Genomic DNA, 12,847 nt, shown 5'->3' with positions numbered 1-12,847 from the left:
CTCCAGAGATGTTCGACCGGGTTCAAGTCTGGGCTCTCAAGGACATTGAGACTTGTCATGTGCCTTTTACTGAGTGGCTTCCTTCTGGCCACTCTACCATAAAGGATTGAATGGTGGAGTTCTGTAGAGATGGTTGTCATTCTGGAAAATTCTCCCATCTCCACATAGGAACTCTAGAGCTCTGTCCGAGTGACCATCGGGTTCTTGGTCACCTCCCTGACCAAGGCCCTTCTCCCCCGAATGTTCAGTTTGGCCAGCCGGCCAACTCTAGGAAGAGTCTTGGTGGTTCCAAACTTCTTCCATTTAAGAATGATGGAGGCCCCTGTGTTCTTGGGGACCTTCAATGCTGCAGAAATGTTTTGATACCCTTCCCCAGATCTGTGCCTTGACACAATACTGTCTCGGAGCTTTACGGACAATTCCTTTGACCTCATGGCTTGTTTTTTGCTCTGATATGCACTGTCAACTGTGGGACCTTTTATATAGACAGGTGTGTGCTTTACCAAATCATGTCTAATCAATTGAGTCCACATGTGGACTCCAATTAAGTTGTAGAAACATCTCAAGGATGACCAATGTTAACAGGATGCAACTGAGCTCAATTTCGAGTTAAATAAGGTATTTCTGTAAATGTTTTTTTAATTTGCTGATTAAAATTCTCCTGTTTTCGTTTTGTCATTACGTGGTACTGTGTGTAGATTGAGGGGGAAAAATGTATTCAATCCATTTTAGAATAAGGGGTCTGAATACTTTCTGAATACACTACAGTCATGGCCAGAAGTTGAATATGACAGATATTAATTTTCAGTCTGCTGCCTTAGTTTGTATGATGGCAATTTGCATATACTCCAGAATGTTATGAAGTGATCAGATTAATTAATTGCAAAGTCCCTCTTTGCCATGCAAATGAACTGAATCCCCCAAAAACATTTCCACTGCATTTCAGCAATGCAACAAAAGGACCAGCTGACCGCATGTCAGTGATTCTCTTGTTGACACAGGTGTGAGTGTTGACAAGGACAAGGCTGGAGATCACTCTGTCATGCTGTTTGAGTTCTAGTAACAGACTGGAAGCTTCAAAAGGATGGTGGTGCTTGGAATCATCGTTTTTCCTCTGTCAACATTACATTTACATTTAAGTCATTTAGCAGACGCTCTTATCCAGAGCGACTTACAAATTGGTGCATTCACCTAATGACATCCAGTGGAACAGCCACTTTACAATAGTGCATCTAGATCTTTTAAGGGGGGGGGGGGGGCAGAAGGATTGCTTTATCCTATCCTAGGTATTCCTTGAAGAGGTGGGGTTTCAGGTGTCTCCGGAAGGTGGTGATTGACTCCGCTGTCCTGGCGTCGTGAGGGAGTTTGTTCCACCATTGGGGTGCCAGAGCAGCGAACAGTTTTGACTGGGCTGAGCGGGAACTGTACTTCCTCAGTGGTAGGGAGGCGAGCAGGCCAGAGGTGGATGAACGCAGTGCCCTTGTTTGGGTGTAGGGCCTGATCAGAGCCTGAAGGTACCATGGTTACCTGCAAGGAAACACGTGTCGTCGTCATTGCTTTGCACAAAAAGGGCTTCACAGGCAACGATATTGCTGCCAGTATGATTGCATTTATCGGATCATCAAGAACTTCAAGGAGAGCGGTTCAATTGTTGTTAAGAAGGCTTCAGGGCGCCCAAGAAAGTCTAGCAAGCACCAGGACCGTCTCCTAAAGTTGATTAAGCTGCGGGATCGGGGCACCACCAGTACAGCGCTTGCTCAGGAATGGCAGCAGGCAGGTGTGAGTGCATCTGCACGCACAGTGAGGCGAAGACTTTTGGAGGATGGCCTGGTGTCAAGAAGGGCAGCAAAGAAGCCACTTCTCTCCAGGAAAAACATCAGGGACAGACTGATATTCTGCAAAAGGTACAGGGATTGGACTGCTGAGGACTTGGGTAAAGTCATTTTCTCTGAATCCCCTTTCCGATTTTTTTTTACGGTGGCATTCGGAAAAAAGCTTGTCCGGAGAAGACGAGGTGAGCGCTACCATCAGTCCTGTGTCATGCCAACAGTAAAGCATCCTGAGGCCATTCATGTGTGGGGTTGCTTCTCAGCCAAGGGAGTGGGCTCACTCACAATTTTGCCTAAGAACACAGCCATGAATAAAGAATGGTACCAACACATCCTCCGAGAGCAACTTCTCCCAACCATCCAGGAACAGTTTGGTGACGAACAATGTATTTTCCAGCATGATGGACTGACTCAGTTACACCAGCTCTGTCAGGAGGAGTTGGGCCAAAATTCACCAAACTTATTGTGGGAAGCTTGTGGAAGGCTACCCAAAACGTTTGACCCAATTTAAAGGCAATGCTACCAAGTACTAATTGAGTGTGTTAACTTCTGACCCACTGGGAATGCGATGAAAGAAATAAAAGCTGAAATTTTTCTCTCTACAATTATTCTGACATTTCACATTCTTAAAATAAAGTGGTGATCCTAACTGACCCGAGACAAGGAGTTTTTACTAGGATTAAAACAAGGGGACAGCTGTTCAGGAGCAGTTTGTTTGTGTTTAACTTCTTAGTGATCCCTTCGCTTCCCGTTAACTTCCTAAGGCTAAGGGGCACTATTTTCACCTCCGGATGAAAAGGTCAGGAGTAGTTTATATATAATGTGTTTAACAGGGAGACAGCTGGTCAGGAACAGTTTATTTATAAGGTGTTTAACAGGGGGACATCTGGTCATGAGTAGTTTATATTTAATGTTTTTAACTTCTTATGGCTGAGCCAGTGAAAGTGCAGGGCGCCAAATTCAAACAAATCTCGTAATTAAAATTTCTCAAACATACAGGTATTTTACACCATTTTAAAGATAAACTTGTTAATCCCAACCCAAGTGTCCGATTTCAGAAAGGCTTTACGAAGAAAGCACACCATCATTATGTTAGGTCAGCACCTATTCACAGAAAAAGACAACCATTTCCAGCCAAAGAGAGGATTCACAAAAAGCAGAAATAGAGAGAATTAATCACTAACCTTTGATCTTCATCAGATGACACTCATAGGACTTCATGTTACACAATACGTTTTGTTCGATAAAGTTCATATTTATATCCAAAAATCTTAGTTTACATTGGCGCGTTATGTTCCGTAATGTTTTGCCTCATACATCTGGTGATTATGTAAGAGGGCCACATCAATTTACAGAAATACTCATCATAAACATTGATAAGTGATACAAGTATTATACATGGAACTTTAGAATAACTTCTCCTTAATGAAAACGTTGTCAGATTTCAAAAAATCTTTACGGAAAAAGCACACCATGCTATAATCTGAGTACAGCGCTCAGAAACCAAAACAAGCCATACAGATATCCGCCATATTGTGGAGTCAACAGAAGTCAGAAATAGCATTATAAATGTTCACCTACCTTTGATCTTCATCAGAATGCACTCCCAGGAATCCCAGTTCCACAATAAATGTTTATTGTTCGATAACGTCCATAATTTATGTCCAGATACCTCCTTTTTGTTTGCGCGTTAAGTTCCAAAATCCAAATTGATGACGCGCAGGCCAGACAGTCAAATTCCATTACAGTTCGTAGAAACATGTCAAACAATGTATAGAATCAATCTTTAGGATGTTTTTAACATAAATGTTCAATGTTTCAACCGGAGAATTCCTTTGTCTGCAGAAATGCGATGGAACGCAGGTCGCTCTCACGGGAGTGCGCGTGATCAGCTCAGACACCTGACTCAAAGAGCTCTCATTCCCTCGTTCCTCACAGTAGAAGCATCAAACAAGGTTCTAAAGACTGTTGACATCTAGTGGAAGCCTTGGGAAGTGCAGAATGACCCCATAGACACTGTATATTGGATAGGCAAACCTACAAACCTCAGATTTCCCACTTCCTGGTTGGATTTTTTCTCTGGTTTTTGCCTGCCATATGAGTTCTGTTATACTTCAGAGTGTTTTCTATCCAAATCTACTAATAATATGCATATCTTAGCTTCTGGGACTGAGTAGCAGGCAGTTTACTCTGGGCACCTTATTCATCCAAGCTACTCAATTCTGCCCCCAGCCTTAACCTCTAACGCCTACCAAACCCGGATCCGGGATCCCCCCCCATCACAAAAGCTGACTAGCATAGCCTAGCCTAAAGCCACAGGGATATCATATAATAAAATGTTCATGAAATCACAAGTCCAAGACACCAAATGAAAGATACACATCTTGTGAATAAAGCCATCATTTCTGATTTTTAAAATGTTTTACAGGGAAGACAAAATATGTAAATATATTAGCTAACCACGTTAGCAAAAGACAACACTTCCATACTCCACCATTTTCTTACTGCATCAGTAGCTATCACAAATTCGACCAAATAAAGATATAAATAGCCACTAACCAAGAAACAACCTCATCAGATGAGTCTGATAACATATTTATTTTATAGCATAGGTTTTGTTAGATAAAATGTGCATATTTCAGGTATAAATCATAGTTTACCATTGCAGCCCCCATCACAACTCTCACTAAAATGACTAGAATAACTACAGAGACCATCGTGTATTAGCTAATTACTCATCATAAAACATCTCTTAAAAATACACAGCGTACAGCAGATGAAAGACACAGATCTTGTGAATCTAGCCAATATTTCAGATTTTCTAAGTGTTCTACAGCGAAAACACAATATAGGGTTATATTAGCTTAGCACAATAGCAAACATTACAACAGCATTGATTCAATGCAAAAATAGCTATAACGTGTAAACCACCAAAATATATTAATTTTTTCACTAACCTTCTCAGAATTCTTCAGATGACAGTCCTGTAACATCATATTACACAATGCATATAGAGTTTGTTCGAAAATGTGCATATTTAGCGGCACAAATTGTGCTTATACAATGAGAAAAGTAGCCAAGAGCTCAAGCAATCTGTCCGGCGCCATCTTGGAAAGCCACCTACTCTTATCGAAAACTTGACTAAAAAAATACAGGTTGGACAGCAATTGAAAGACAAATTAGTTCTTAATGCAATCGCTGAATTACATTTTTAAAATTTAACCTTACTGCGCAATACAGGCTGCGATAACACAATGCTACACTGCAAGCAATGGTGTTTCATGCATTTGACATTTTTCAACAGAACAATGAATTATCAGCATAAATAGTTCTTACTTTTCGATGAACTCTCATCAGAAACTTGGGAAAGGTGTCCTTTGTCAAAAATAATCGTTGATAGGTTGGAGAACGTCCTCTTCAGAGTTGCAATTAGCAGTAAACATTAGCGTGAAAGAGAGAGACCCACATTCCTACAGCGCCAAGGGAATAAATACCCGAAAATCGCAATATACTGACAAACTGATATAATTCGGTTCAAAATAACAACATTACGATGTCTTCAACACCTATATCGAATAAAAACACAGCCGGAAATGTCAGATCTATAACCGATGGTTCCAAAAGAACGTCCCCAGGTCCCCAATGCGCCCGAGCGAAGGTGAAAAGAATGATCCACCTCGTTCCCAATCAATGTTTAAACTTTGGGAACTACGTAGAGACGCCATTTCAAGTCTCCCTATTTGCTAACAACCAGGGGAAGGCGTATGCAGTGCATCTCAACCAATAGAAGACAGTCAGAGTTATCCACAGGTCTGGGAACAGCAAGCAGATTTCAGCATTTTCAAATCCTCATAGGAGAATTGCTCTAAGTCTAGTTCTGTTTCACTTACAGACATAATTCAAACGGTTTTAGAAACTAGAGTGTTTTCTATCCAATAGTAGTAATAATATGCAAATTGTACGAGCAAGAATTGAGTATGAGGCAGTTTAATTTGGAAACGAATTTGTACTATCTCGAAATGGCACCCCCCTAGTGGCAAGAAGTTAAGAAGTTAACAAGGGGACAGCTGGTCAGGAGAGGTTTATATACACTTCTCTAAAAAATAAAGGGAACACTATAATAACACATCCTAGATCTGAATGAATGAAATATTCTTATTAAATACGTTTTTCTTTACAAAGTTGAATGTGCTGACAACAATCACCCAAAAATGATCAATGGAAATCAAATTTATCAACCCATGGAGGTCTGGATTAGGAGTCACACTCAAAATTAAAGTGGAAAACCACACTACAGGCTGATCCAACTTTGATGTAATGTCCTTAAAACAAGTCAAAATGAGGCTCAGTAGTGTGTGTGGCCTCCACGTGCCTGTATGACCTCCCTACAACGCCTGGGCATGCTCCTGATGAGGTGGCGGATGGTCTCCTGAGGGATCTCCTCCCAGACCTGGACTAAAGCATCCGCCAACTCCTGGACAGTCTGTGGTGCAACGTGGCGTTGGTGGATGGAGCGAGACATGATGTCCCAGATGTGCTCAATTGGATTCAGGTCTGGGGAACGGGCGGGCCAGTCCATAGCATCAATGCCTTCCTCTTGCAGGAACTGCTGACAGACTCCATCCACATGAGGTCTAGCATTAGGAGGAACCCATGGCCAACCGCACCAGCATATGGTCTCACAAGGGGTCTGAGGATCTCATCTCGGTACCTAATGGCAGTCAGGCAACCTCTGGCGAGCACATGGAGGGCTGTGCGGCCCCCCAAAGAAATGCCACCCCACACCATGACTGACCCACCGCCAAACCGGTCATGCTGGAGGATGTTGCAGGCAGCAGAACGTTCTCCACGGCGTCTCCAGACTCTGTCACGTATGTCACGTGCTCAGTGTGAACCTGCTTTCATCTGTGAAGAGCACAGGGCGCCAGTGGCGAATTTGCCAATTTTGGTGTTCTCTGTTAAATGCCAAACATCCTGCACGGTGTTGGGCTGTAAGCACAACCCCCACCTGTGGACGTCGGGCCCTCATACCACCCTCATGGAGTCTGTTTCTGACCGTTTGAGCAGACACATGCACATTTGTGGCCTGCTGGAGGTCATTTTGCAGGGCTCTGGCAGTGCTCCTTCTTGCACAAAGGCGGAGGTAGCGGTCCTGCTGCTGGGTTGTTGCCCTCCTACGGCCTCCTCCACGTCTCCTGATGTACTGGCCTGTCTCCTGGTAGCGCCTCCATGCTCTGGACACTACGCTGACAGACACAGCAAACCTTCTTGCCACAGCTCGCATTGATGTGTCATCCTGGATGAGCTGCACTACCTGAGCCACTTGTGTGGGTTGTAGACTCCGTCTCATGCTACCACTAGAGTGAAAGCACCGCCAGCATTCAAAAGTGACCAAAACATCAGCCAGGAAGCATAGGAACTGAGAAGTGGTCTGTGGTCACCACCTGCAGAATCACTCCTTTTTGGGGGGTGTCTTGCTAATTGCCTATAATTTCCACCTTTTGTCTTCCATTTGCACAACAGCATGTGAAATTTATTGTCAATCAGTGTTGCTTCCTAAGTGGCCAGTTTGATTTCACAGAAGTGTGATTGACTTGGAGTTACATTGTGTTGTTTAAGTGTTCCCTTTATTTTTTTGAGCAGTGTATAATGTGTTTAACAGGGGGACAGCTGGTCAGGAGTAGTTTATATATATATAATGTGTTTAACAGGGACACAGCTGGTCAGGAGCGGTTCCACACCATCACCACGTCCTACTATCGAGGCGCCATGGGCATCATGCTGGTCTATGACATCACCAACGCCAAGAGCTTCGAGAACATCAGCAAGTGGCTCCGCAACATCGACGAGGTACACGCACGCACATACACGGGCATTATACACACACATTATACACACCGGTGCTGTGTTTCAGACCACCTAAAGAGAGACTGGAGAAAATGTAAACGGAGTCAAGACCCAGACGGGGAGGGGGAACAAGGGGTACGAGACCAGAAATGCCAGTCCAATTCAAGACCATGTTGTCATTTTGTCAAATCACCACCATAATAAGAGATCAAAATGTCCAGCATTTCTGTTCATATTCCAGAACAACATCTGGATTCTTTATAGACATACACGCTGAGGGGAAATAGAGCCACTCTACAAATTATTGCGAACCCAAACACAGAAGGGAGCAATGGGCCTGCTAAGCCTTCAGAAAAGGGCTAGAGGAATTATTAAATAAGGATTTTAGAAATTATATTATTGTCAATGATCATTTGATTTAATCTCTTGTGTTGAGGTTAGTCTGTAATAGGATGGGGTTAGTCTGTACTGTGATGGGGTTAGTCTGTAATAGGATGGGGTTAGTCTGTAATAGGATGGGGTTAGTTAGTCTGTAATATGATGGGGTTAGTTAGTCTGTAATAGGATGGGGTTAGTTAGTCTGTATTAGGATGGGGTTAGTTACCGTAATTGCTGGACTATTAAGCGCACCTGAATATAAGCCGCACCCACTGAATTTAATTTTTATTTTATTTTTTGTACATAAATAAGCCGCACGTGTCTAAGCCGCAGGTGCCTACCGGTACATTGAAACAAATGAACTTTACACAGCCTTTAAACGAAACACGGCTTGTAACAAAAATAAATAGGCTTTAACGAAACACGGCTTGTAACAAAAATAAATAGGCTTTAACGAAACAGGCTTGTAACATTTTTTTTTTTTTAAATAGCAGTAAACAATAGCCTACCAAGAAAGTCCTTGGTCACTATCTTCCTCCTGTGCACTGAAACCACTGAAGTCATCTCCTTTGGTGTCGGAGTTGAATAGCCTCAGAATTGCTTCATCCGATGTTGGATCGTTTTCATTGCGCTCTCCTCACTTTCATCCGGAGGCAAACTCATCCAAGCCTCATTTTCTAGTTCGGGCCATCTGCTTTTCTTTCCTCTGAAAGCTTTTGTTGTCTTTTTGCACTAAGTCAGTTTCTCACGCTGCTGTTTCCAACGTCTTATCATCAACTCATTAAGGCTCCCGTGCAGCAGCTCTATTTCCTTTTCCAACAGCCAGATCGATCGCCTTCAAATTGAAAGCTGCATCATATGCATTTCTCCGTGTCTTTGCCATGATGAGGGTGACAAAATGACTACCGTAATCAGAATGATGGAAAGTTTGAGCGCGCTCGATTTACGTCACATTATGTGACGGTGCTCAGTTTTTTGGCGGCATGAAAAAATCCATAAATTAGCCGCGTCATTGTATAAAGCGCAAGGTTCATAGCGTGGGAAAAAAGTAGCGGCTTATAGTCCGGAAATTACGGTAGTCTGTATTAGGATAGGGTTAGTCTGTCATAGGATGGGGTTAGTCTGTACTAGGATGGGGTTAGTCTGTACTAGGATGGGGTTAGTCTGTACTAGGATGGGGTTAGTCTGTACTAGGATGGGGTTAGTCTGTACTAGGATGGGGTTAGTCTGTACTAGGATGGGGTTAGTCTGTACTAGGATGGGGTTAGTCTGTAATAGGATGGGGTTAGTCTGTAATAGGATGGGGTTAGTCTGTACTAGGATGGGGTTAGTCTGTACTAGGATGGGGTTAGTCTGTACTAGGATGGGGTTAGTCTGTACTAGGATGGGGTTAGTCTGTACTAGGATGGGGTTAGTCTGTACTAGGATGGGGTTAGTCTGTACTAGGATGGGGTTAGTTAGTCTGTACTAGGATGGGGTTAGTTAGTCTGTACTAGGATGGGGTTAGTTAGTCTGTACTAGGATGGGGTTAGTTAGTCTGTACTAGGATGGGGTTAGTTAGTCTGTACTAGGATGGGGTTAGTCTGTACTAGGATGGGGTTAGTCTGTAATAGGATGGGGTTAGTCTGTACTAGGATGGGGGTTAGTCTGTAATAGGATGGGGGTTAGTCTGTACTAGGATGGGGTTAGTCTGTACTAGGATGGGGTTAGTCTGTCATGGGATGGGGTTAGTCTGTCATAGGATGGGGTTAGTCTGTCATAGGATGGGGTTAGTCTGTCATAGGATGGGGGTTAGTCTGTACTAGGATGGGGTTAGTCTGTACTAGGATGGGGTTAGTCTGTACTAGGATGGGGTTAGCCTGTACTAGGATGGGGTTAGTCTGTCATAGGATGGGGTTAGTCTGTCATAGGATGGGGATAGTTAGTCTGTCATAGGATGGGGTTAGTTAGTACTAGGATGGGGTTAGTTAGTCTGTCATATGTTGGGGTTAGTTAGTCTGTCATAGGATGGGCTTAGTCTGTCATAGGTTGGGGATAGTTAGTCTGTCATAGGATGGGGTTAGTTAGTACTAGGATGGGGTTAGTTAGTCTGTCATAGGTTGGGGTTAGTTAGTCTGTCATAGGATGGGGTTAGTCTGTCATAGGATGGGGTTAGTCTGTCATAGGATGGGGGTTAGTCTGTCATAGGATGGGGGTTAGTCTGTCATAGGATGGGGGTTAGTCTGTCATAGGATGGGGTTAGTCTGTACTAGGATGGGGTTAGTTAGTCTGTCATAGGTTGGGGTTAGTTAGTCTGTCATAGGATGGGGTTAGTCTGTACTAGGATTGGGTTAGTTAGTCTGTCATAGGTTGGGGGTTAGTCTGTCATAGGATGGGGGTTAGTCTGTCATAGGTTGGGGTTAGTTAGTCTGTCATAGGATGGGGTTAGTCTGTCATAGGATGGGGTTAGTCTGTCATAGGATGGGGGTTAGTCTGTCATAGGATGGGGGTTAGTCTGTCATAGGATGGGGTTAGTCTGTCATAGGATGGGGATAGTCTGTCATAGGATGGGGTTAGTCTGTCATAGGTTGGGGTTAGTTAGTCTGTCATAGGATGGGGTTAGTCTGTCATAGGATGGGGTTAGTCTGTCATAGGATGGGGTTAGTTAGTCTGTCATAGGTTGGGGTTAGTTAGTCTGTCATAGGTTGGGGTTAGTTAGTCTGTCATAGGTTGGGGTTAGTCTGTCATAGGATGGGGTTAGTTAGTCTGTCATAGGATGGGGTTAGTTAGTCTGTCATAGGTTGGGGGTTAGTCTGTACTAGGATGGGGTTAGTCTGTACTAGGATGGGGTTAGTCTGTACTAGGATGGGGTTAGTCTGTCATAGGTTGGGGATAGTCTGTCATAGGTTGGGGTTAGTCTGTCATAGGATTGGGTTAGTCTGTCATAGGATGGGGTTAGTCTGTCATAGGATTGGGTTAGTTAGTCTGTCATAGGTTGGGGGTTAGTCTGTCATAGGATGGGGGTTAGTCTGTACTAGGATGGGGTTAGTCTGTACTAGGATGGGGTTAGTCTGTACTAGGATGGGGTTAGTCTGTACTAGGATGGGGATAGTCTGTCATAGGATGGGGTTAGTCTGTCATAGGTTGGGGTTAGTTAGTCTGTCATAGGTTGGGGTTAGTTAGTCTGTCATAGGATGGGGTTAGTCTGTCATAGGATGGGGTTAGTCTGTCATAGGTTGGGGTTAGTTAGTCTGTCATAGGATGGGGTTAGTCTGTCATAGGTTGGGGTTAGTTAGTCTGTAATAGGATGGGGTTAGTCTGTCATAGGATGGGGGTTAGTCTGTCATAGGTTGGGGTTAGTTAGTCTGTCATAGGTTGGGGTTAGTCTGTCATAGGATGGGGGTTAGTCTGTCATAGGATGGGGGTTAGTCTGTCATAGGATGGGGGTTAGTCTGTCATAGGATGGGGGTTAGTCTGTCATAGGATGGGGGTTAGTCTGTCATAGGATGGGGGTTAGTCTGTCATAGGATGGGGGTTAGTCTGTCATAGGATGGGGGTTAGTCTGTCATAGGATGGGGGTTAGTCTGTCATAGGATGGGGGTTAGTCTGTCATAGGATGGGGTTAGTCTGTCATAGGATGGGGTTAGTCTGTCATAGGATGGGGTTAGTTAGTCTGTACTAGGATGGGGTTAGTTAGTCTGTACTAGGATGGGGTTAGTCTGTCATAGGATGGGGTTAGTTAGTCTGTCATAGGATGGGGTTAGTTAGTCTGTCATAGGTTGGGGGTTAGTCTGTCATAGGATGGGGGTTAGTCTGTACTAGGATGGGGTTAGTCTGTACTAGGATGGGGTTAGTCTGTACTAGGATGGGGTTAGTCTGTACTAGGATGGGGTTAGTCTGTACTAGGATGGGGTTAGTCTGTACTAGGATGGGGTTAGTCTGTACTAGGATGGGGTTAGTCTGTACTAGGATGGGGTTAGTCTGTACTAGGATGGGGTTAGTCTGTACTAGGATGGGGTTAGTCTGTAATAGGATGGGGTTAGTCTGTAATAGGATGGGGTTAGTCTGTACTAGGATGGGGTTAGTCTGTACTAGGATGGGGTTAGTCTGTACTAGGATGGGGTTAGTCTGTACTAGGATGGGGTTAGTCTGTACTAGGATGGGGTTAGTCTGTACTAGGATGGGGTTGGTTAGTCTGTACTAGGATGGGGTTAGTTAGTCTGTACTAGGATGGGGTTAGTTAGTCTGTACTAGGATGGGGTTAGTTAGTCTGTACTAGGATGGGGTTAGTCTGTACTAGGATGGGGTTAGTCTGTAATAGGATGGGGTTAGTCTGTAATAGGATGGGGTTAGTCTGTACTAGGATGGGGGTTAGTCTGTAATAGGATGGGGGTTAGTCTGTACTAGGATGGGGTTAGTCTGTACTAGGATGGGGTTAGTCTGTCATGGGATGGGGTTAGTCTGTCATAGGATGGGGTTAGTCTGTCATAGGATGGGGTTAGTCTGTCATAGGATGGGGGTTAGTCTGTACTAGGATGGGGTTAGTCTGTACTAGGATGGGGTTAGTCTGTACTAGGATGGGGTTAGCCTGTACTAGGATGGGGTTAGTCTGTCATAGGATGGGGTTAGTCTGTCATAGGATGGGGATAGTTAGTCTGTCATAGGATGGGGTTAGTTAGTACTAGGATGGGGTTAGTTAGTCTGTCATATGTTGGGGTTAGTTAGTCTGTCATAGGATGGGCTTAGTCTGTCATAGGTTGGGGATAGTTAGTCTGTCATAGGATGGGGTTAGTTAGTACTAGGATGGGGTTAGT

General features: G+C 44.0%; 1 protein-coding gene across 1 annotated transcript in view; it reads left to right on the top strand.

The window, feature by feature from the left end:
- Window positions 1-12,847, top strand: part of LOC129817819 (ras-related protein Rab-10) — a 60,747-nt gene that overhangs the window by 26,267 nt on the left and 21,633 nt on the right. Inside the window, exon 3 of the mRNA XM_055873389.1 lies at window positions 7,541-7,679. Coding sequence (XP_055729364.1) covers window positions 7,541-7,679 — 139 coding nt within the window. The remainder of the gene's footprint in view (window positions 1-7,540; window positions 7,680-12,847) is intronic.

The sequence above is a fragment of the Salvelinus fontinalis genome, chromosome 20 (genome assembly GCF_029448725.1).
Source record: "Salvelinus fontinalis isolate EN_2023a chromosome 20, ASM2944872v1, whole genome shotgun sequence".
In the NCBI taxonomy this organism is placed as follows: domain Eukaryota; kingdom Metazoa; phylum Chordata; class Actinopteri; order Salmoniformes; family Salmonidae; genus Salvelinus; species Salvelinus fontinalis.
This window is presented reverse-complemented; position numbering and strand designations above follow the sequence as displayed.